At 49.3% G+C, this 24,847-nt stretch overlaps 1 protein-coding gene across 4 annotated transcripts in view; it reads left to right on the top strand.

Annotated features, from left to right (window-relative positions):
* The window catches only part of DHX35 (DEAH-box helicase 35), a 66,817-nt gene extending 44,098 nt beyond the window's left edge, over window positions 1-22,719 (top strand). For all 4 annotated transcript variants that reach the window (XM_040447063.1, XM_040447061.1, XM_040447060.1 and 1 more), the window contains 9 exons: window positions 1,995-2,049; window positions 5,227-5,322; window positions 7,150-7,244; window positions 9,147-9,224; window positions 10,726-10,855; window positions 12,993-13,074; window positions 14,935-15,006; window positions 17,645-17,756; window positions 21,279-22,719. In XM_040447063.1, coding sequence (XP_040302997.1) covers window positions 1,995-2,049; window positions 5,227-5,322; window positions 7,150-7,244; window positions 9,147-9,224; window positions 10,726-10,855; window positions 12,993-13,074; window positions 14,935-15,006; window positions 17,645-17,756; window positions 21,279-21,323 — 765 coding nt within the window. In that variant the 3' untranslated portion in view covers window positions 21,324-22,719. The remainder of the gene's footprint in view (window positions 1-1,994; window positions 2,050-5,226; window positions 5,323-7,149; window positions 7,245-9,146; window positions 9,225-10,725; window positions 10,856-12,992; window positions 13,075-14,934; window positions 15,007-17,644; window positions 17,757-21,278) is intronic.
* The last annotated feature ends 2,128 nt before the right edge of the window (window positions 22,720-24,847 follow it).

Raw genomic sequence — 24,847 nt, 5'->3', positions numbered from 1 at the left:
CTTCCGAATCGTTAAGCCGTTTCTCTGTTAGAATAAGTGTCTGTGGTGATTTTTAGGAGTCCTTTAATAAAGACAGTAACCTTTGTTGTATTTCTTGGAAATGGTTTTTCCAGGTATTTTACTCTTTTTTTAATTTGTTTTTTAAATGCGCAGACATTATAAATATTTCCACAGTCGAGTCTTTGTCTCTATGATTTGTTTTGTTGTTCCCTTGCTTATGACACACTTCCCCGTATCTAGGTCAGTTAATAAACATTCAGTCATGTTTTCTTCCTGAATTTTTATGATTTGAAGACTTGAATTTTAACTCTGTTCTGCCCCGACTGCATTGTTGTGTGACAAGCCTGGGTTCCCGGATGATAAAGTCCCTGATGGCATATGCATGTCATGATGAACTAGGTGAATGAAGGAATAGAAAACGTCAGCCTGTGTCCCAAAGAAGACAATTGTGTGTTCACCATAAATATGGAAAAAACGCACGCTTTGATTACTGGTGTGTGCAAGAAGTTATAAAGAAAAGATAACAGTACATGCAAATTAGAAGCTTAAGAAGAACCTCACATCTAGGATGAAAGGAAATATGTATTATGGCAGAAATGACGTAGCAGCACTTGAGAAAGTGCAAAGAGTTTTCAGGCGTCCTTTGGAACTTGTGAGCTACCTGCTGGGGAAGGAGCCGAAGGAAAGGAGGCAGCAGAGTGCGTGGACAGTGGAAGCTTACCCATGCTTCTGTGGGAGACAGATATGTGCGGACTGAAAGAGCTATAAGGCACCGCTTTACGTTAGTTAAATGATCCCATGAAGCAAAATGGTAGAATCCAAAGCTGGCACGGTTTGGGACAGCAGTTATATTCTCCCGTTTGAGTCCCTGAGGGCTCTCCGACATTATCTAAGGAGCCGTAGAAATGCCTGGTATTTCTTCTCAGGGAAATGTCTCCTGAAAAAATAATTCAGAAGAAAAAACACTTCGGTGTATGATCATGTTTATAGTATCATTGTGTATCAAATTTTTAAGTAGAATAATGAAAATCATAAACTTGTGGACAGTTGAAGAATGAGGAAAATACGTATAAATTCATCTTTGTTGATTTCCCTCTGGTTGTTTTCTCCTGAAACTGTTTTGTTCTTTTTTTTTTAACAATTGAAATCACAGGGTACATGTAACTTTGTATATTTAGCAGTGTTAATTATGTAGCAAAGAACTGGAAACAAGTCAGTTGCGCAGGACTAAAACAATTGCTTACTTTACAGAGTATGACCTGGTTGGAATATTATGCAGCCATCCAAATAATCACGGTGAAGTTTCTATGGGTGAAAAAACACAAAATCATACAGTGAGAAAAAGGAACTAAAATTATACATAAGCAGTCCTTCCAGCTATCTTAAAACATAGTGTTCACATACGGTCCCAAATCAGATGAGGCCAGAGAGAAATACTAGGTGTGTGTGGTTAGGTGAAAATACTAGGGAATGTGATTTGGATTCAGAGAATCAGACTGAAGGTCACAATAGCAGCTTTGCTTAACTTCAGATTGCCTCGCATTCTCTGTTGTTTTCAGCAATTCAGATCCCGCCTCTGTCATTTGCCCTCTGTAGGCAACGCCTGGAGCTGGGCTCTGGGTGGTCCAGGGTTGGCCACCGGGGCTGCTGGAATGGAAGGTGGAGACTATGAAGTAAAAAAATCAGAAATGTCCGATGGGAGTGGAGAAAAACAGGGAGGTTGTTCAAGATAGGGAGCCATCACTCCTGATGGAGGGGAGCGTGGGGAGCGCTTCAAGGGGCAATGTTTAATCAGGCTGAGGTTGAAGACCTATTAGCACTAAGGATGCTGAGGAGAGAAAGGACACCTCAGGGGGCGCTGACATGAATAGAGGCCCGGAGGCCGGGATGTATGGGGCACGTAAGAGGGAAGAGCGGCTTTGAGCAGGAAATAGTCACATTTTGTGTCTGGTACCCGAAAAAATTAACTTAGGAGGATTTTTATGTTTTTACAGCCCCCTCCAGCACAGTCGATGGTTCAAGCATTGGAGTTACTCTATGCTCTGGGAGGTATGCCTGTCTCATCCGTGTTCTCTAATCTGTTTACTAATAGATGGTATTAGGTAGGTTGTATTCACACTAGGGCTCTTGGTGTCTTTAGGAGTGGGATTGGTTCTCCCCACATATACAATCCTTTTAATAACCCTTAAGCTTTATTGAAATAAAAAAGGTGGGATCATAATTAATAGATGAAGTCCACTTATGACAATGAATACCTAAAGCATGTCAGTACATCAGAAGCTATTAATAACCATCATTGGAGCCACACTCCTGAAAGACATCTAGAAGATTGCCTACCAGTATTTCAGGTGTTACCTCTCCAGACCTTTTTCTCAGTCCCTCCACTGCATCCTGAAATCTCAGGCTCACTGTTGTCTCCCTCTTCCCCATCATTCCATTCTTGGAGTTCCCTGTGGAGAATTGGGTTGATGACCAGCCTGTGGAATTCTTTGGGGGCAAGGAAACACCAGGTTATCGAGAAACCTCTATTCTCTTCGTTTAAAAATGTAGTGTTGGAGCCCGAATGGCTCGGTTGGTTAAGCTCTTCGTCTCGGCTCAGGTCTTGATCTCAGGGTCGTGAGTTCAAGCCCTATGTTGGGCTCTGCGCTGGATGGGAAGCCTGCTTTGAAAAAAATTAATGAAAAATAAATAAATAAAAATGTAGTGTTTATCTTAAGATAGAGAAAACTGTAGCCTGAATTCATCTGTTCAGGAAGTACCTATCTTTTCTATGAATGTTGCCCCAAGTGAGCATAATGTCTGGTATGGTAGTGAGTTTCAGTAGAGGTTTTGACCTTTGAGATTGTTTTGTTTTTAACATCTTTATTGAAGTATAATTCACATACTGTGGAATTTACCCATTTAAAATGTGCAGTTCTGTGGTTTTAGTGTATTCCCAGGGTTGTGCAGCCATCACCCCACGTTTAGAACATTTGGAACAGTTTTATCACCTAAGAAAGAAACCCTGTACCCACTGGTGCTCACTCCCACTCCCTGTCCCCTCCTCCCCGCGACTGTCCTAGGCAACTGCTAATCGAATCTCTGTCTCTGTAGATTTGCCTGTTCTGGACATTTCACAGAAGTGGAGTCACATACATGTGGTCTTTTGCGGTTGGCTTCTTTCATTCAGCACGATGTTTTCACGGTTCATGTATGTTGTAGTGTGTGTTGATAATTCATTCCCTTTTATGGCTGAATAACATAGCATCGTGTGGGTTGGATATACCAGATAGTATCCTTATCCACTGAGCAGTTGATTTGGGTTGTTTCCCCTTTTTGGCTAATACAAATAATGCTGCTGTAAACATTTGTGTGCTAGTTTTTGGTGGACATTCCTACCAGCCGTGTATGAAGATTCCACTTGCTTCACATAATAACATTCGAGCAAGTTGCCAACACCTGTTACCTGTGTTTTGTGTTATAGTCATCCTCGTGGATATGAAGTGGTATCTTGTGGTTTTGATTTGCATTTCCCTAATGACTAATGACGTTAAGCACTTTTTCCTGTGCTTAGTGGCCATTCGTAGAACTTTGGAGAAATGTCCATTCAAATCCTTTGCCCATTTTCCCTGGGGTTATTGTCTTTTTATTATTGAGTTGGAGGAGTTCTTTATGTATTCTGGGTATACATTTCTTATCAGATCTGTGATTTGTAAATACTTGTCCCACTCAGTGGGTTGGCTTTTCACTTTTCTTGATGGTATCATTGGTAATACAAAAGCTTTAAGTTTTCACGCAGTTCAGTATACATATTTCTAATTCTGTTGCTTGTGCTTTTGGTGTGTTAACCTAAGAAACCATTGCCCGACCCATGGGCATGGGTATCTCTTAGGTTTTCTTTGAAAGGTTTTTATAGTTTCTAGCTCTTACATTTAGTACATCTGTGACACCCCCCCCCTTTTTTTTAATGTTTATTTTTTTGAGAGAGATAGCGCAAGCTGGGGAGGGGCAGAGAGAGGGGAGGATAGAGGATCTGAAGTCGGCTCCGTGCTGACAGCAGAGAGCCCGATGCGGGGCTCGAATTCACCAACTGCGAGATCATGACCTGAGCAGAAGTTGGACGCTCAACCGACTGAGCCACCGCGGTGACCCTGTGATCCGTTTATGGGTTAATTTTTTTGTATGGGGTCCATCTGTATCCATTACCTTTATGATACTTCTCTGGGAAGGAATAGCCAATGACTGATTTAAAAGATCGTCGGTGATTTAAAAGACCTTTAGGTGGGTCTTCATCACGTCAGCCAGGGAGAGTGTGAGCTGGAGCGGGTTTCCATCCCTTGTTCTCAGGCGTGTAGTAGGAACCCGAGAGTCGGCTTTCCTGGGATGGTCTGTAATGAGTATGAGGGAACACTGACTACATAGTTTTTCATTTGGCTTGATTTTCCTCCAGTCCAACAGAATGGAAGTTAAAATTATTTTCTCTTTCTTCACCTCCCTGAATAAGCTGGAGAAGGCAGGGGGAACCACCTGACTTAATTAACAGTTACCAGCCGAATTACCACCTTTCAAGAGATGATTACATGGGAACAGAAGAGAAATTGCCTTTTCTGTCTTACTCTGAGCTCTGCAGCTCACACTCTCTCTGGGCCGGCACACCTCGGGAACAGTCTAAACAGTAGTAAAATAAAAGTCACCGTCTCAGGAATCCAGTCCCTGTATATTGGCTAGTGGTGAAGAGGCAAGGGGGGATGTGGGGAACTGGGATCCGCCCAATTCAGTAGACTGCCCAGGAGGCAGTTGGATAAACACTTCCGGCGCTGGCATCCAAGAGAGATGTGGGCAAGTGTTCGGCTTCAGAGTCGCTGGCCTTGTGCTGGCTCTCTCACCCCGGGAGGAACAGAGGGTGCAGGATGCCATTCTGGGACATCTGCACTTGAAAAGAGCAGGCTCTGGGGGTGGGTGAGGGGAGCGGGAAGGAGGGGAGGCTGCAGGGCCCTTTCCTTGTAATTCATCCTTGAATAGAAGCTGTTAGAAGTCTCCGTTTTTCAAAATTGGGTATTCAGGAGCCCAGAGGGGATCTTTTCTTCTTTTACTGTAACAGCCCTCTGGTGTCAGATGCAGTGTGGTAGCATGATTCATCCTTTGGGTATCTTTCTTAGCATAGATCGTCTTTTATTCTCTCGATAACTACATCTTCCAACACAGTGGTAACGTGCCTTCTGATTTTCCTCGTTGTTCTTCTGGAAGGTCTGGACAAAGACTGTCGCCTCACTGAACCGCTCGGCATGAGAATAGCAGAGTTTCCTTTGAATCCCATGTTTGCAAAAATGCTGCTTGAATCAGGTAGGTGGAGACGGACAGTTCTCACTGATTTTGTCACCAACTTCTTCGACTTTTGTGCACCCTGGGGAAGAGGGCACGGGATCTTCTGAGGAGCGAAGGAGCTTTCCCATAATGCTGTCTGATGTGGGGCATGTTGTTAACTTGGGATTCAGTGTCCATCATCATTAATTCAGCAAAAACTTTTGTTTCTTTTCTGGGGGCCTAGACCTAACGCCTGACCTGTTTAAAAAAAAAAAAAACAAACAAACAAAAACAGGGAAGTTTTTTTCTTTTTTTTTTCATTATGGTAAAAAATACATAAAATTTACCATTTTAACCATTTTTAAGTGTGCAGTTTTGAGGCATTGAGTACATTCACATTGTTGCTCAGCCCCTATCACTATCCGCTTCCAGACCTACCAGAAGAACTTTTTCATCTTTTCAGACTGAAACTCTGTACCCCTTAAATACCAACTCCCTGTTCCCTCCCCTCCAGCCCCTGCAACCACCTTTCTCCTCTCTGTCTCTATGAATTTGACTATTCTGGGAACCTCACTTCCGTGGAACCCTACAGCGTCTGTCCTTCTGTGACTGATTTAGTTCACTTGATGTACTGTCTTCCAAGGTTCATTCATGTTGTAGCATCTGTCAGAATGTCCTTCTTCAAGGCTGAATAATATTCCATTGTGTGTATGTACCATTCATCTGCAGAGGGACACTTAGATGGCTTCCACCTTTTGGCTGTCGTGAATAGTGCTGCTCTGAACACGGGCACGCGAGCATCTGTTTGAGTCCCTGCTTTCACTTTTTTGGGGTATATACTTTACAGTGGAATTGCTGGGCCATCCAGTAACTCTGTAATTTTTTTGAGGAGGCACCATACCGTTTTCCCCAGAGGCTCCACTGTTTTGTATTCCCTCTCCCAGCACACGAGGGTCCCAACTTCTCTGACGCCTTCAGATTTTTGTGAGATTATGAGTTGAGTTCATAAGTCAGAGATCTTCTCATTGTACGTCAGAATCATCTGGAGACTATAGTTTATGTGTTTCTCCCCCCAGCCACCACCCCTGGTGGGAAAGGAAGTAAGAATTTTTTCTTGCCTTTGGCTAGCTTGTGCACTCTCTAGGAATTTGCAAAGCTGTATTTCAGACTAAGCCAGACTAAGCATGGTGGGAGTTAGCTATACTTGTGTTTAGGAGTGCCCGGATGACCTCAGGCTTACACTGAGAAGCGGGACTCTTAAGTTTGGGGGGGGGGGGGGCATATCAGTCGTGAGGCAGGGAGCTGTGGGAAGGGGGCCGGGCAGTGCAGTTTGCTCTCACTGTCCAGTGCCCTGAGGCATTGATTGCCACAGACCCAGTTTCCAGGGCAGGGTGCTGCCCTGGTCTACGTGTGCCTTGAGCTTGCCAGGTGGGGTGGGCCCTAGCGAGAGGGAGGCCACCCCAGAGGAGGGTACGGGAGGAGAGAAATCACAGAGGGGACACAGCCCACACACTCCGTGCTGCCCCTCTGTTCCCTCTTGGGTTTTGGCCAGGATCCTCTGTCCACATAGGAGTAGGGAACCGGTGTGGAGCGGACCTGCCCCGAGTGACGCGGCCCCCTGCCCTCCCGCCCCCGTCAGCTGCCGAGCCCGGAGGCTGTGCTTTCTCAGAATCCTCCCAGGCCTGCGTTCACCGGGGCCACATATGGGACGCTACGTTCAGCAGGGGAAAGTTCATGTGGTAATCAGACGATTTATAAATGTATGACTTTGGTGACACTGTGGTGTAAGGAAAATAACAAGATGTCTTTCACTTCTCAGCGACACAATATGTGTTTGAAATCAAACGTGCTTTTTTTGTTTTATAGGAAATTTTGGCTGTTCTCAGGAAATTCTAAGCATTGCAGCCATGATGCAAATCCAGAATATCTTTGTGGTCCCCTCAAACCAGAAGTCTCAGGCAGTAAGTTCAGCCTTTTCCCCAAGCCATTCCTACCTAAGTCTTTATTCTGGGCTTTCCTTGTTGAAAGGACCTGGGAGCCACCGATGACAGGGCTGTGCAGATGGAGTCTGTGTGCATCCTCAGTGTTTGCCTGACATTGTGCCTCATTCCGTCATATCTTCGTAAACCTGGAAGGGTAGACACCGTCCTCACCATTTTTAGAGGTGGAGGCCCAGAAAGGTTAGGTAACTCGTCTGTGATTGCACAGCCATGGGGCCGTTGCCTTTCACAGTCCAGAGACCCCGGTCTTAACCTGTGTCCCGCTGACTTCCCCATAAGGGAGACGGGCCTTCAGGCTGCTCCGGGACAAGCCGGGTGGCACACACTAGTGACGTAATGAGTCGTGCCTAGGCACAGCAGGCTGCTTTTGGTGGAGGGGCGCTCCGAGCCCAGGAGACGGCAGGGCCCCCCGCCTGAGGCCCCGGCACCAGACAGCACTGCAGGAGTGGGTGCTGGGGGGACTGGAGAAGTCAGGCCCTGGCGGTGAGGCGGGCCAGGTGAGGTTGGGATGGTTCCTGCGGGAAGAGGCCGAGAAGCGGCTGCCCTGCACACACGGGAAGTCAGCTTGGGTGTGTGCCGGGGAGGAGAGACTTTCTTATGGGCTGGTGTCCCCTTCCCTGACAGTCGTGTCATATGTTGCAAAGTTTGCCTGTCCCTGTGCCTGGTGGTTGTGTCCATTTTCTCCATTGTTTTTTTGTTTGTTTGCTTTTCTATTACCTTTTTTTTCCTTTTTTTCTTTTTATTTACTTTTTTAATGTTAATTTCAAAGGACAGAGAGACAGAGCGTGAGCAGGGGAGGGGCAGAGAGAGGGAGACACAGAATCCCAAGCAGGTTCCAGGCTCTGAGCTGTCAGGATAGAGCCCGATGCGGGGCTCAAACCCACAGACCACGAGATCGTGACCTGAGCTGAAGTCGGACGCTTAACCGACTGAGCCAGCCAGGCTCCCCTGTTTGCTTTTCTGTTAATCTAACGCTCCTCCTTCAGAACAGGCAGACTCATTTCCAAGGTGAGGAACCTGAGGTCCTGACCGCCATATGTCTGAAATGGCAGCACGTCCCCGTGGCCGTGCACCCCCTCCGCTGCCCTGCTCTCCTCCAACGCTTCTTACAACCTGCTCTACTATATGTTTGGCTCGTTAACCTGTTGGGTTTTTGCTCCCACCCCTGTTTTGTTCACTGTTACATTCCAAGTGCTTAGAACAGCGCCTGGCCTCTGGTCGTGCTCAGGAAATACCAGTTAATGAAGGAATGGATGGAAGGCAGGGAGGCGGGTAGGTAGGTCGGTTAATTATGTGGCATTTGAGGCAAGGAGAAAATTGTGCAGGTAAGTGTATTTGCGAGCTCAAATCTGTATCGTACGTGCTGCTTGAACTCTCCGGGGAGCAGGGTGGTGTTGCCCAGGAGGTAACAGAAAGGAAAATTGAATGATGGGGTCTGAAAGGATCGTGCAGCTGGTGATAGCCCACGAATACAGTGTCTACCACGCGCCAGACAGCTGCCCCCACCCAGCCCCCTAGAATTTATATTCTACTGGGGGCTGGAGGGGTTCTTCTGGAAGAGGTGGTGTTGACTGCACAGAGGAGGAGAGAGACGAGAACGCTGACATCTGTCTGACGTCTGTGGCCGGTGTTACAGTGAATCACCTTAATCCTACAACAGTCTCGATGGGTTTGATACCCTGATTTGACAGATGAGGAAGTTGAGGAAGAGAAAGGTTACGTCACTAGTCAGGTTTTCAGGGAAGGCAGAGCTAGCGTCGGTGCAGACCAGGTCTTTCTGACTACGCAGGCCATGAGCTGCTCACCGCGTGATGTTAGCTCCCGGTACAGGAGGCTCACAGGAGTCAACTTTGTTCTTTCCAGATGCGAGTGCACCGAAAATTTGCTGTGGAGGAGGGTGATCATCTCACTATGCTCAACGTGTATGAAGCGTTTATCAAAGTAAGCACAGCTCCCACCCGAAAGGCCCCTCCACCCCACTCGAGGTGAGCTAGGAGTGGGGAGTCCAGAGGTTCAGTTTATAAAGGAATGACCGAGAGACCTCCTATCTTCCTATTAGATTATTGCCAGGACTTCTGATCCACGGGCGGGGCCCCTGCCAGAGTCCGTGGTGCGCTTTTGCCTGGAAGAACGCACGAGTCGCCCTGGCTTTCCCCTGCCTGGAGACGTGGCCGGCTGGCCGTGCCCCTCCAGGGCCCGCGCTCTCCCTACTGCCTCACACCCGCCGGTGATGCTGGTTCGCACTAGCCGGCATCTGAATACCAAGCCCTGTTCTATTTTCTGCCAAATAAGCGAGGCCCTGAGTGGCATCTCCAGAGCTGTCTCTGGGCGTGTGAGATGGCGTGACAGGCCGTGGGAGGGGCGTGTGGTGAGGACCCGTGTCTGTTCACACGCCGTACCCATATTTAGCCGTAGGTACTGTTCATTTTTATTGTGTTTTTCTGGAATATTCTTAACATTTTGTAAAACTCAGCAAATAATGCAGCTTGAAATTGTCACTAAAAACCGCTGAAAAGCTGTCCTGACCGCTCTAAAGCTGATGAAAACCATAAGAAACCTCTTATATATAGGAATGGGTGGGAGGGGGAAATTAGATGCTTCAGGTTTTCAGTATCTTGTATCATTTTCTTAAATACTTTCTTAGAAGAGGAGAAGTACTGAATTTTTGTTTTGCCAGGGATCTAAGGGAGATTATTCAGTTAATGAACAGTCTTCAGAAAAGCCCCATCTCTTAACGGAGATCACGAATTATGAGTTACTTCAGTTAGAATTCGTTTGTACCGGCACAGCGTGCCGTCTGCAGTCTGAGGCTCCCTCCACCGGGGGAGGGCGGGCACAGGTCTACACCACCGTTGTGCGGAGTTGCCTCCGAAAGTCTGTGAATTACATCTTCTTACGTGAAACATCGTCCTTTCTGGCTTACGGCATAATTTCAGACATAACATTCCCACGGCAGTAACTCAGTGTAAGACATAATGATCACGCTTAGGAATGTAGAATAAAATTAAGCACTGTTGATAGAAAAATCATACTTTGGGGATAAATAATAATAACTTGCACATTATTTCTAGATTGGCAAGTGCTGCTCACCTGCAGTCTCGCAGATTGATAAACTCGGAGAAAGTTGACTTACAAAGTTAGTTGACAAAGACCCACAGGGAAGTGGTTCTTTCTGATAATTCGCCACCCGGGTGGGTATTTCAGATAGGAAACAACTGCTTGTCAGCACGTTCTCCTTTGCCCTTAAGCACAGGGACTGAGCTGGAAGAGCAGTCACACGGTGCACGGTGGTCAGCGCCCGTTTAGGGAGGTGCGGTCGAAAGGGGCCCATCGGCACCGGAAGCTCTTGTCCCCATGAGGAAGCGGTGTGCCTCGCAGCTTAGCCATGGTCGAGAACTATCTGTGTGTCTCTTACTCACCCTCTGTCTCGGTCGCCCTGCAGCACAATAAAAACTCTCAGTGGTGCCAGGAGCATTTCCTGAATTACAAGGGTCTTGTCAGAGCTGCGACAGTGCGTGAGCAGTTGAAGAAGCTTCTTGTCAAGTTTCAAGTGCCCAAGAAATCTAGCGAAGGTAAGAGCAGGCCACCTCGCCCGGGGACGCCCCCTTCTCTGCTGCTCAGTCACACCCCTGGACATGCCGGTGTGGTGTTGATGTGCAGCACTGGGCTCACAGGCATGTGTCGGTGAAAAGCTGAGCGTGTAAAAGTAGCCTGTTTTTTCTAAGAAGGTCCATTTTTATTTCTGAGGGTTATTCTTTTTTTTTTTTTAAGTTTATTTGTTTTGAGAGAGAGAGAGAGAGAGGGAGAGAACATGAACGGGAGAGGGGCAGAGGGAGAGGGAAAGAGAGAGAATCCCAAGCAGGCTCCGCACTTGTCACACACAGGGCTTGAACCCACAAACCGTGAAATCATTACCTGAGCTGAAACCAAGAGCCGCCTGAAGTTAGTTGATCTAGTGCCTGTCACTTAGCAGACAGATGACAGCCTTACTTCTACATCTGTGTTTCCTAACCTGTTTTTCATTATCAACCCCTCGGTCAGGAGAAAAGTTACATTAAATTAAAATTCTTCCTGGTGGCGCCTGGGCGGCTCAGTCGGTTGGGTGTCCGACTTCGGCCCAGGTCATGATCTCACAGTTCGTGAGTTCGAGCCCCACATCGGGCTCTGTGCTGACAGCTTGGAGCCTGGAGCCTGCTTCAGGTTCTGTGTCTCCCTCTCTCTCTGCCCCTCCCCAGTTCCTGCTCACACTCTGTCTCTGTCAAAAATAAACAAACTTAAAAAAAAAAATTTTTTTTTTTAAATAAAATAAAATTCTTCCTAACGAGAGAAGTTAAATACGAAGGAGAATAAGATTCTGTAAGGTAGGGTTGAGCCTTGGTGGGCCATAGCCATTGTAATATCTAAGATTTTTCCCCTTTCCTGCCCCCAAGAGCCCATTTTCATCCCTTTGGAAGTGACGTCACCCTAATAATGGTAAGAATGTATGGTCTACATAGAAATTTCTTTTGGGCAGCAGTTGGAGAGAAGAGACTGAATCTTGGATCAGATTGTGGTTAGAAATGTAGATTTGAGATTTATCAGTTCTGTGCTGAGAAACAATAGAGAAAATCATGGAAACACAGTAAATTACACATTTGAAACTTCTAGATGTTAAAGAAAATGCAAATAATGAAAATATTTTCAGCAGATCTAAGAGATAAAAAATTAAAAAGCTTATCATAGAATGAGTTCCTTTAACATGCTCCAAAAAAACACTAGTTTCCAAGTTGATAAATGGGCACAGGAACAGAAAACTCACAAAAGAAGAACTACGGATAGTAATTGATAAACATACAATAAAAGAAGGGGTGTCTTTTTGCCAAAACATTGCCAGTAAGAGTGCAGTGAAACTGACATTGTTCTGCACTGTTGATAGCTCTGTAAATTATACCACCTTTTGGGAACTTATTTACGGACATACTGTATTTCATTGGCTCTAAGATGCCGTCATTTGTAAGGCATGCTGTTATTTTATGTACCACTAAGAAAGAAAAAAGTACTGTCACTTAGAATTACAAAATGCTGTCCTGATTTCAGTGAGTTAAAGGGGAAAAAAAGAGTGAACCTTAGAATGAATGAAATACCATATGTCATAAGCCACCTCGGTGACCTTATGCTTTGCACAATAATTTGGAATGCGTCCTGTGGACATCATCTCATAAATGGTCAGGCTGTATCCTTGGAAGATGATCACTGTAGCAATACAGATACCAATCAAAATGGAACATTTGAAAACTTGCAAAGAATTACGTGCAGTAGCTCATAACCACAGAAATAACGTTGTGTCTTACGGAAGAAACGTTATTCGCACAAGATTGTCTCCTAAAAAGGAGTTTTTGGTCACTGGCCAGCCTGTGGTGTGCTCTCTTGGGTTCTGGTGCCCAGCCTTGGTTGGGTCATCCTGTGGCCTAGGAAGGTTGGGGCATCCCAAGTTAAAGGGACAGTTCAGCGTGCTTCCCTCAACAGCCAGTTGTGGGCGGGTGGGGCCTCCATGGATACTGCCAGGGCAGGCATCCAGCACCGGGAGGCACGGGGCTGGGGCTGGTTCAGGACGGGGTTTCAAGGAGGCTCGAAACAGCCTTGGGTGGGGCCTCACAGCACAGGCCTGAGCGCGCAGAGTGTAGGGCAGGCCGGGGGCTCACACATCGCTCTGTTTGCCACCTTGTACAGGTGATCCGGATCCCGTCCTGAGGTGCCTTGTTTCGGGATTCTTTGCCAATGCAGCAAGGTTTCATTCCACCGGAGCTTATAGGTAACTAGTACCTTGCAAAGTCATTTGTTAAAGGAGAAATCTTAAAAATGACCCAGCCCCCTTAGAAAGCTGATGTGCCGGGAAAGTACAGAAATTAAGTTAAATAAGTTGTCTTTATCTGCCTGCTTCCAGAGGTCAGTTGAGATTAACTACATAGCTTTAAGCATAATATCTCAACTTCACGGAAATGATTCCCAAATATTTAGCCCATCCATATGTTGTAGAAGGATGATAATTACAAGCCTGGAGGCTGGAAATGTTTCCATTCTGATAACAGAATAATAGAACCAGAAGGGACTATTAGAGACTGTCTTTCCAGGAGAAGCTCCCTTGGCCGTCGGTACTTGGTCTCTAGCGATCCGGGGGACCGAGACCCTGGCCTGCCCTGATGCGCCGTAACTTTGGTTTGTGGGTGTTGGCAGGTGTTTCTTCCGGCGCTGGATCTGCCTGTTGCCGCAGACCACATCCCGTTTCTTGCAGTTCCACTTTCTGGGCAGAAAATCACTGGTCACCGACACCCTCCTAATAACCTCAGAACCTCGGCCGTTCTGCTCCAGAACTTCACCAGAACCTGTTCAAAGTGCATCTGTTCTTTCAAACGGGAGCAATCCAAAGGCTTTCTCTCTGACTTTTCTTTGCATTTCCTCCTCATACTATTTTGTCATTATCCTTCTTCCCTCAGAAAATACTCTGTTCCCATTCCCTGGGGGGAGGTCAGCCACAATGTTCCCTCCCAGGCACCAGGCTTTGTGAGCGAGCCCAGAGTTGCACTGAGCTCTGGCAGCCAGGTCTCTTACATCTGCTATCCTAGTAGCTGACTGAGCCCCTGCCCTTGACATTTACCTCTGGTATGTTCTATACCAGTTCCATACTAGTATGGCCAAGTTTTCTAGCCCGTGATCAGTGTCCTGATTCTGTTGCCCGTCACGATGAGCTCCCCCTCCCGGCACTGAGTTGTCCATGTCGGAGGCAACTCTGGGGAGGCCTGTGAGCTTCTCCAGTGAGGCCTGTCATTTTCTTGTCATTTTGATTGTCCCACCTGCCTCAAGGGTATTAATAAGCAATTTCTACCAGTATTGAAAAAATTCTTTCACTGGAGTCCTCAACTAAGGGCTTCATAACAGGGTTTAGTGGTCAGTCAGTTCCTCTGAGACAAAAGTTCAGTGTCAGTGAGCTCAGGCCACCTGGTGGCACAGCCAGGACCCCAGCATGTTGGTTTATTACAGAGCTGGAGAGGAGCTCACCCATGGTGCTCGAACTGCTTCCCCGGCACCCACAGAAACACTCCATAATTAGGGTTTGGGTGGCAGCATTCTAACATGTTCATGCTCTCTTGTGATCGGATCTTACTGTTGTGTTTCTGTAGTTATTTTTTTAGTTAAATTGAATCAACTCCGAGTTGGAATTTGAAATACTGTCTCAGAGAAATGGATGGTCCCATACTTAACCTTCTTCTTCCCCTATTTTTATGTCCCCCATGGCCTTTATCTTTACTACTTTGTGGAATAGAAAAGTTTATAGAGGTAACCATGTATGTTATTTCTCTCCCTAAGGAGGTTGTTGTGAAAAAGAACGTGTGTAAGATAAACATAAACGTGGGCAGAGCAGTATGATTCTCATGTTTTTCCCCGAATGGCCACCTGCTGTTTTTTTCTCCTCTTCCCTTTTTTGCGTGATTTGTTCCTGACTTCCGGGGGGCAGTGGGCAAGGGGTCAGTCAGGGCTCTAGAGAAGATACAGAGAACAATCGGCTGAGTCAAGTATGATCTGCATACATTTGTTGATAATATGAACCATCTGTGGGAGAGTCCTGCTGTAAGTATTTCAAACTGACTTCCGATTAAATTCTTCTGTTCGCAAGGACTATCCGTGATGACCATGAATTACATATCCACCCTGCCTCGGTCCTCTACGCAGAGAAGCCGCCTCGCTGGTGAGCACCCCCCTACTCCTTAGCCTAGTAATGGCTCAGAAGGCCAGGCCTGGTTCCCGTTCATCCCTGGGCCCCCGGGCCTGGCACTGTGCCAGGAGTACACATTTGTTGACTTTGTTATGCTGAGTCGTCCACAGGATTCTGCCCTGTCACAGATTTCCTTATGCAAATGGTGATGTTCCTCTGCTCATTTGTGGACTCAGCAAATGTTCATTTTCACCCACAGACTAGATGCCAAACCCTGCACTGGGCACAGCAGTGTGGAGGCGAATTTGGGTTCTGGGCCACAGGCCTGAGCATCCAGCACCTCGGGACAAGGGCCCGGGGGAGGGGTAGAAAACACGGAGGTTGGCACCTCATGTGCCAGGGAGAGTGACGGCTGGTTTCGTGGAGGAATCGACATTTGCTCTGGGGCCTGCAGATAGGAGTTGTTGGGCAGAAAAGGATGAGAAGGGAATACAGACTGAGGAAGCAAAGTCATGGCAACGTGAAAGAACCCCCTTTCTGAGAAGTGGGGAGTCATTGGGGCGGCCTGCCCCAAAGTGGTCTGGGAGGCGGTGTGAGTCTGCGACGTGTCTGGAGGAAGAGACATACGCTCGAGTTAAAAGGAGGCAGTTAGGCTTTTTTTTTTTTTTTTAACATGTATTTATTTTTGAGAGAGAGGCAGCGTGTGAGCAGAGGAGGGGCAGAGAGAGAGGGAGACACAGGATCCGAAGCAGGCTCCAGGCTCCGAGCTGGCAGCGCAGAGCCCGATGCGGGGCTCAAACCCACGAACCGTGAGATCGTGACCTGAGCCGAAGTCGGATGCTTAACCGACTGAGCCATCCAGGCGCTTCACGTTTAGGTTAAGTTTTTGTCTGCCCAATTTAATAATGGAGAACTGGAGCCTACCTTTTGTATGTCTTTCAAATCTCATTTTTCTAGTAATTCATTTGTATTGTGTTTTACAAAAATATTTCTTTCCCAACGGATGGGAAAATTTTACAATAACAGCTGGTTCTTCACCACAGCTAGGTGGAGAAGCCTAGGCAAGAGTGTGCCATGTGTGGAGAGGGGAGAGGGGATCACAGCAGGAGAAAGTAGAGGGCAAGAAGGCCCATTGTAAGGTACTTGGCACCCCAGAGTAGTGGTTTCCAAAGTGTCATCTCCAGGTAAGCATCCGATTCACCTGGAAGCCTGTTAGAAAGGAAGGTTTTCAGGCCTTGCCCAGCCTTTCTGAATCAGAAGCTGGGGCGGGGGTGGTCCAGCAGCCGGTTTCAACAAGCCCTCCAGGTGATCTGATGAGGGGTCAAGTTTGAGATCCTGTCCCCAAGACCAAGGAATCAGACTCTGTCCTGTAACCAGTGCAGGTCCAAAAGCTGCTGAGCCAGCGCAGGGCTTGGTCAGTCAGTTCGGGGTTTAGAGATGTTACCCGATGTCGAGGCGCCAGGGTGGCTCAGATGATTGGGCATCTGACTTGGTCTCAGGTCATGATCTTGCAGTTCATGGGTTCAAGCCCCACATCGGGTTGTCTGCTGTCAGCATAGGGCCTACTTCAGATCTTCTCTTTGTCTCTCTCTTGCTCGCTCGCTCTCTCAAAAATAAACAAACATTAAAAAAAAATTTTTTTTTAATGGATTAAAATACTCTGTCCATTAGCGTGCAGAATGAGTTGAAGAGGGAAGCGAATCTCCGTTCTAGATCCTTCCCCAAGGGTCTGCTGACTTCGGGATGACTAATTTGGGAGTTGCTTAATTTGGGAGACTTCTTTTTCCTGCTTCATTCCCAAGGAGCCCTGAAGGGCAAAGGGAGCGTGGCTGAATAGGGCCCGTCCTGAGGCAGCCCCGTAACCTTAGGGTGGCCGAGGAAGCACCCTTCCCCTCCTGCTTCTGCAGACAGCCCCCCTTCACTGGATCCGCCCTTCAACAGCCGATTATTTGCCGTCTTCAAAGGGCGCACGGTGGCAGTGTGGCTGGGTGATTATAGTTGTTAGGGGAGCCCTGAATCAGCAGTTCGGGCGCTCAGAAACGGTATCTTATCTAAAAATGCATTCTAAAATCTGGGGATTTGAAGTGATCTTCGTGGCTCTTGGTGTCTTTTACCTCAGCTTCAGGCCAACCCCCCCCCCCCACCTCCTTTTTTCTCTTACGTAGAGGTGTAATTTATGTACAGTGAGCTCATTGGCACCTGTGCACACCCATGTAAGCCACACTCCAAATAGGATGGAGAATGTTTTCATCTCTAAGAACCTCCCTGTGTCTCTTTACAGTTAATTTCCATCCCCTTCAGAATCAGGTAGGTCTTCGCTTCTATTTCTACATCTTCTAATAGAGTCAGGTGTTCTGTTGAGAGTTCTGTAAATGCAGACCTGGAATCCGGAAAGGTCCTGTGCTGATAACAGATGCTCAGACATGAGTCTGAACAGACTTGACGTGTCAGACAACAGTCATGTCAGACTGAGTCTCGCCTGTAAAGTGGACACACTTACCCACCCCTCAGGTCATGAGGCGCGAGCGAGCAGCGCGGACGCGTCTGTGTGTGGTCTCCGGTGCACGCGATGGGTCCCTGGTAAATGGGAGGGAACCCGCCATCTCTGATTGCTGTGGTGCTTGATTTTCATTGTAAGACACAGGAAATCCATGTTTTCTCCTGGTTGCAGGGTCATCTACAATGAAGTCATACAGACCTCTAAGTACTACATGAGGGACGTGACCGCCATTGAGTCTGCTTGGCTGTTGGAGCTGGCTCCGCACTTCTATCAACAAGGAACGGTAGGGGTGAATAGAGACCGTCCCTCAAAACCACCCGTTAGCTGCCTCTCCGTATGTTGAAGTACAGATCGGTGCTCCGCGCCCGTTTAGTGCCCTAAGTTTGTTCCCCCTCAAAAGTGCATGGGGTGAAAAGGTCACTACCATATCTCTGCCCCATTCTGGGTAAAAGCACTGTACCATTTGCTCATCGTGAAGTGCACTTAGAGGTATTTCTTTAGAAATAATCCCTCCAACCTAAAAGACAACAAAGAGAATGTATCTTCAGCTCTTCCTCTCCCCCTCTGCTTTTTTTCTTTGAGAGAAATTATATCACACTTTGGACCATGTTCACAAGGAGTGGCACAAATATTCTCTGGTGAAGATTGCCTCACAAAGAACACAACCAGGTGTGCGAGCTTAAACCCGGCGTGGTTCACACAGTGGTGGGTGATGCTGAGCGCTGGCATTACCGTGAACGTCTGTCCTTCTTCCCTGCCAGGCCCACGCGCAGGGCCCGCAGGGTGGTGAGCCTTGCAGAGGAGACCCGTGGTCCTGTTTTCTTTATTTTCACCAAAAAATGGTCTGTTCATCGGGCGAGGGGGGAAGGCCATACATTCTTCTAATAAGATCTTTAATTGAGTGGTGGTTCTATCTGGAAGGCTGGCGTGAAAACAGGTAAACCAGCGTCCACAAACTTCCATTGACTCATGCTGTTTGGTCTGCGTCCTGTATTTCACTGGATGGTTCAGCGTAATCACACATCGTGCAGTTATTGGAATGGTTAGAGTGAAGTCCGCCATCTTGCTGGTGGTTTTCTGTCGTCTGAATTAGTTTGGTTTTGTTTTTCGTTTTTTCTTTTTTCCTGCCTTGCTGTCTGTTGCCCAGTGCCCAAAGACAGTTGCTTCAGATACTTTTTCAGTTTTACCACTATGTGCCCCAGAAAGGAAAGTCCAAAACCTGTTACGTCATCAGGGTTGTAACCAGACTGCAGTGTCCTCAACCTAAAACTTGGATTGACGGGCGCATCTAAAAATGGGGAGATTTCACAATGAATATGGATTTCAAGTTTCTCTCGGAACGTTAAGTCTGCCGGCACTGGGCCCGCATGACCCGTCGGCAGCAATCAGCAGGGGTGAGGAGTGGCTGCGCGCTGTGACTGTCACTGTCCCAGGGCCACAGTCCGGCTTCACTTGTGTATTAATTCACTTGCTCAACTCTGGGACACATTTGAGTTGTGGCCCCATAAATGGAAAGCTCTTCTCATCTCTTCCCCTCCAGCAATGTCAGGGGACATTGTTCTTCCAGAACTTTCTTACACTATTTAAATCTTATCCAGTCAAAGGAAAACTATCTCAAGCCTGTATAGTTCTCCACATGTCCTCATACGGATACTTCAGCTGGGAACGAGATCAGCCGTAGGCACTGATCAGAATTCAGAGTGTGTCGCCCGTGCTGGGTCCGGCTGGCAAGAACACACCTGGAGTGAGGGAGCGTCTGCCCCTGAGAACCTTTCGGGTGGGAAACAGCAGAGTTCCGAGGTCCAGGAGACATGGGCAGAGCCGCCGGCTGGGAGCTGAGAGCGACACGCTAGGGAAGGGCTGGTTCAGGTCGTAGCGTGCGGGGGCTCGAGGGGTGAACCCGGAGCTGTCTTGGACTCGTTCTTTGGGGAGCAGGATTGACCTAGAGGCTGGGTCCTTTTCCCCTCTCAGCTCAGAACCACAGTTGGAGCCCAGCAAGTTAAAGGGCAGAGAGCCCCCAGGAGTTTGAAGAAAATGACAATTGCAGGTTTCTGCACTGGCCTCTTCTCTTCAGATGCCTGTGGTCCACTCATCAGTCCGTTCAGATCACTGCCTGCGATCGGAGTATCTTTAGAGATGCCCGGGCCTCTACAGGTCATCCGGTGCCACACCTTCACTGTACAGGCGAAGGCCCTGAAACCCCCCAAGAACCTCGGTCCCTTCTTCCCAGATGGTTCAGAGGTCCTTCTGTATGAACTTGCCCGGAATGAACGGACTTCTCCAGGAGCCCCGCAGGTCCCAGTGGCTGCCCATGTGTGGTGGATGCTCCTTTGTGGAACACAGCGCCCCGCGCCCCCCCCCCCCCCCTGTGATCCCCGGCTCTGTTCCTGGCACCTGTGGTGACTTTCCATCGCTGTTGTCTTCAGAGTGTCACTGTCACCCTGTGTAGGGGCCTGAAATGGTCCAGAGTCGGCGGTGTTCATACTCAGCATTCTTGTCGGAAACGAGCACCAAAAACGGTCCCACAGGCGTGATGACGTCATCCTCACCCCCAAGCTAAGGGCTGTGAGCGTCTCACGTTAGTTGGAGGGGTCACACCGGGTAAAGTGCGGGGAGGAGAGAAATGACTCCCAGCTGGAGGCAGCAGGGTGACCCGTTCAGAGATTCGCCTTCTTGTCTTTAAATTGTATGTCCTGATTCTCAGAGATGCCCTTGGGATCTAGGAAGAACCCTAACCAGGGCCTTTGCAAGAGCCCGTATGGGTCCTTTCTCCAGCTTACGCGGTTAGAAGGAGACTTCTTGTGACTCCCTTAGACTCGTGTCCCACTCCGTCAACTGGTGCATCGTGCTCGGTGGTGTGTGGCGTCTTTTGCACCCCGCGCTCTTCCAGGGCCTGCAACTCCCCTTCAGCAGTGGCGCGGCCGCCTCCGCCCACGTGGGTGTGCGGCCGTCGGGTGCTGGGCGTGAGCGTGCTGGGGACTGGTGGTCCGATTGGGAGTTGCTCGTGTGAAGGTCCCTTGGCTGCTTGTTTGTGACTGTCGAGGGGGTACCAGGGATACCTCAGATGGTAAACAGAGGTCCTTTATCAAAAGCGTATGTTTACATACTCTGCCTTAAATGCATATTTCACAGTTTCCAGCACTTCTGACTTTACCTTAGAACATTAAGTCTGATGGAAACCCTAAATCTATCATCCGATGCCCATGATGATGTTGTACATCGTACGTTGTACTGGTGGGGAGCAACGTTTCTGAAAGGAAAAAAAGGTGTCCTTTTCCTGTGTGCCTTCCCTGCACGCACACTTGCAAGGGGGTGCACGGGGGTCTGTGCCCTAAGCACACGCACTTGCACGAGGAGATGCTTGGTGAAATGATGGATCTCCTTGTTCCTGAGGGGAGGAGGAATGGTTCCTCCATTTCCTGGTTCCTTGACCATTTGCAAGAAATTCCTGGAAACGTGAAGTGACCTGCAGCCTGAGCCCAGTCCCCTGAGCACGGAAGGTGTGGCTGCAGTGCTGTCCCAGGGGCTGGGGCAGAGGGAGAGCGTGTTCCATCGACACCTTCCTGCAGAGCCCTCGGTGAGCAGGCTCGGCCATGGCGGGCTGGGCCTCGGGCTGCTGTGCCTTCCCAAAGCCAGTCCATCGCCTTTGTCCGTCACTTGGGCTTTTTCCCTCCAGACTGTTGCCCGAGGGGCATGGCATCTGCTGAGAAGGTGTGAGCCAGAGGGTGGCTTTGATTGTATATGTGGGCGTTGTGAAGTCCGGTCTCTTAGCACCCCTAACTCTGGTGTTTCTTTTCTCTTGCAGCACCTGTCCCTCAAAGCGAAAAGGGCCAAGGTCCAGGACCAGTGAGCAGAGCTCAGCCGCAGGGGCCTCGGTGCCCTCTCCTCCACACTGTGGCCCCCCAGCCCTGGGTAGTGAGCAGGCCCCGGCTCACATGGAATCTTCCGCTGTCCTGCAGTGGGCCGCAGCCCGTCCGTTAGCCCCTTCCTTCCCGCTGCCCTCCACGTTTGCGTTCCTTGCTGGGATCCCGGGGGAGTCTGTGCATGAGCAGGCATCCTGCTGTGCCGCACCCAGGCCGAGTGGGGGTGGGAGGGCCGTGCTCTCTGCTCACTCAGCACCCTCGCTGACCCAGCATGCCACTTCCAGCAGGCACAGAGTTCTGGCCCAGCTTCCTGGGGAACCAGGAGGAAAGCTAGCCACCGCAGGCAGAAGTGCTACGCAGGGTGGATGAGGGTTGCTGGGCTGGCTTCGCTTTCCCTGGCGGGGCCACGGCTGTGCTAACCAACGAAGTCCGCTGCCAGACAAGCATGCGTCTACGAAGGGAGGAGACCGCACTGCAGTTTCTGCTGGAGTCACTGAGGCGCGTGTCTGGCAGGCACAGGGGCTCCCCAGGTGAGCAGCTTCTGTTCTCCCTCTGTGCCGTGTCCCTGTCTGTATGCGGCAGGAGATGCGCAAGGCTTGGTGATCTGTAGGCGGGACTCGTGCGCACTGTCCTTTGTTAGCAGAGAAGATTTCTCTCTCTCACAAGTGGGCTTAGCTTTCTGTCTGCGTACGACACCACGTCCTGATGCCATCAGCTGAGCACCGGTGAGCTCGTCAGCTCAAACCCCGTCGGGAACCCTCTGTCGCAGAAATTCACAACCGTTTAGAGGCTCTAAGCTTCTGTAGCTCAGGAATACAACTTGTATATTTGGTTTTTGTTTGCTTGGGTTCTGTGAGAACACCGGGGCAGTCCCTCCAGCAGGCCCTGGTCTCGGTGCTGCCCCGGGGCTTCTTTGCCGTGATGACGTTTGTGTTTCAGCACATGCCGATGCAGGTGTTTTTCCCCTTACTGTTTCAATGACCTTTATTTTAAAAACATGTAGCTTGAAAATTTATTTTTGTACTGATCTTAGTTTGGATGTGCCACTTTTGGCACCAAATATGTATGTCATTTTTATTTCCATTTTGTAAACATGTAAATAATAGTGATAACTTGTTAATAACAGTAAACCTTTCTACCTAAAGTAAACATGTTCCCTCCCGCCCATGGTCCTCGTGGTCTGTATTTCAACGTGGTCCAGTGAATTCTGAGAGAGGGGCTGACATTCGCTAAGACACCTGATGATCTGGTGCACAGTAGCCTTTGAGGCCCCGTGGACACGGGAAGCCTCATAAAACGAGGTCGATGCAGCCATGTGCCCTCAGGAGCTCATTAGAGCAAACCATGAGATGTTGTTTAAATAAAGTGCGAAAGAGGTGCTAATTTTTGCTAGTTTCTGATTGGGATCATTCCGTAGAAAGGTCAGTAAGGTCTGAATTTAGGACCAGGGCTGATCGCAATAAACCGCTGTGGGAGGCGGGAGGAAGAAAATGCACAAGATCCGAACCCTCTGGGGTGAGGCTGGGGATCCAGAATGGGAGAGTGAATAGGTGGTGGGGGTGGGGCAGTGCACAGACTGGTTGGAGCACGGCGTCACTGGCCACCTCTCCCTGGGTGTCACTGGCTCTGGACACATCTGCCCCTGTACCTCCGCCTCAGGGCAGCCCTCAGCAGGGCGGCTGTTACAGGCGGAGAGGGATCGTCACTGTCTGGGGCACAGCCACAAAGACCCGACCTGGCTGAAAGCCCCCTTCCTGTGTATGAACAAGAATGTAGCCTGTCAGCCACGTCCCGGCCTGGAGGAGAAAGTGGGGACCGTGGCCATCGTGGCCACATTGCCTGGCACCCCAAGACTGTCCCCGTGTAATTTCACGACAGCCAGTTCCCTGGGGCTCATCAGAGGTTTTCAGGTGTTTTTAGTGACGTTTCTACGGCACTGAGTGTCTTTCTTTGAAGGCAGGTGCTCAGGTGAGACGGTGGAGGGGAGTTTGTGCTGGAAGCATCATAGAGGCGGTGGTGTCCTGTACCCCCGAGATGGAGTTTTCTTGGCTGGTGGCTCTTTTCCTGTCGCCGGTCTCCCCGAGGGTGCCGTCACAGGGGCCCTGGCCCAGCGCTGCTCACCCAGTCCATCAGCACAACCTGGGCACGCGGGCTGTGTGCTGTCGACAAGCGACTGGGCTGGTGGGCGGGCGAGAGCTACCCCGTGGGAGGGACCGCAGAGGCCAAGGTGGCACTTAGAGGCCAGGGCAGCACCCAGAAGAGGCTTCCCCACGACAAGACCCTTTCCTTGTGAACGTAGATCGTGCTCCTGTCCCGCCCTGTCTGTGCTGTCCCAGCTGAACGTTTCACTTCGACTGTGAACTTGGCGGATGCAGGGCCCCAGCTCCGCGCTCGTCTACTGTGTCCGACATCGGGGCAGCCTGTGACCGGCGCTGCTTGCTCTCGGTGGCCCGGGTGCTGCCATTCAGTCGGGGCCCCCCTCGGGCCTTCTGCCCTGTTCTCAGCTGCGCTTTGCGGGCCCCGGTGCCGATGGGCTGGCTGGTCCTTCGGGGGGTCACGTGGTGCCGGCCCCACGCTTTTACCAGCTGCCCTTCCAGAATGAGGGGCATGGAGTAATGAGCATTCTGAAAAGCTGAAGTGAGTCTGTTAGAGACCTTTTAGTCTTTTTTTCTTTTTTGGTGCTACACGTTCCTTTTAGAAAATGATGGTGACAATTACGTGGTAGTTTGAAACTCTGTTCCTTGGAAAAGTAAAATCCCAACAGCCTTACATCAGCCTCCCCGTTCAAAATGAATTCAAAACAAACACGAAAATTGGCTGATGAAATCCGCAAGGCAGGGACCCCTTGGACTGTGGGCCAAGCAGATTTGGGGCCTGCTTGCGACATCAGCACTGGGCAGCACAGCCCTGGGAGAGCGACCTTCCTGGCCAGCAGCTGACTCTCCGGTGAACCTTGGGAGCCGCTGGGAGGTTCCCTTGTCTTGATGTAATTGGAAGGATTCGAATTAGCGGGACGCGGCCCCCACATCCCTTACCTCATCTTTAGATAAGATCAGATATTTTCCACTCTCATGACTCACCTGGAATCTTCCTCAGGCTTCTAACTCGTGCTGAAACAGGATGGTGGAACTCTGCATTTCAGTTTAATCCTTGTGTCATCGAAACTGGAAATAGCCAATCAAATCATTTTCCACACCGCTGGCCACTTCGGGTAAGTAGCTGGAGCCTGCACGGCAGGGCTCCTAAAGACGGTCCTCAAGGTCATTGCTCCCTCTGGCAAGCCAAGATGATGTTCCACTGTCTCTGACGGATCACGGAGGTGCTACCTTGTGCTCTTGGGTGGTATTGAGCTTGTTCCAACAGGCCAGGCCGTCTCCCCGCTCACAGCAGAGATCCCAGTGTGGCACCTGCCCCCGGCCCTGGGGCATACGCGGCCTCAGCCTCCGCCTGGGTTCTGCTGAAGGCAGTGAGCCAGCCAAGGAGGCCGGGAGGTTCGCAAGGGAGCCCGTGT

The sequence above is a fragment of the Herpailurus yagouaroundi genome, unplaced genomic scaffold, assembly GCF_014898765.1.
Source record: "Herpailurus yagouaroundi ecotype Mexico unplaced genomic scaffold, PumYag 196, whole genome shotgun sequence".
Taxonomy (NCBI): domain Eukaryota; kingdom Metazoa; phylum Chordata; class Mammalia; order Carnivora; family Felidae; genus Herpailurus; species Herpailurus yagouaroundi.
This window is presented reverse-complemented; position numbering and strand designations above follow the sequence as displayed.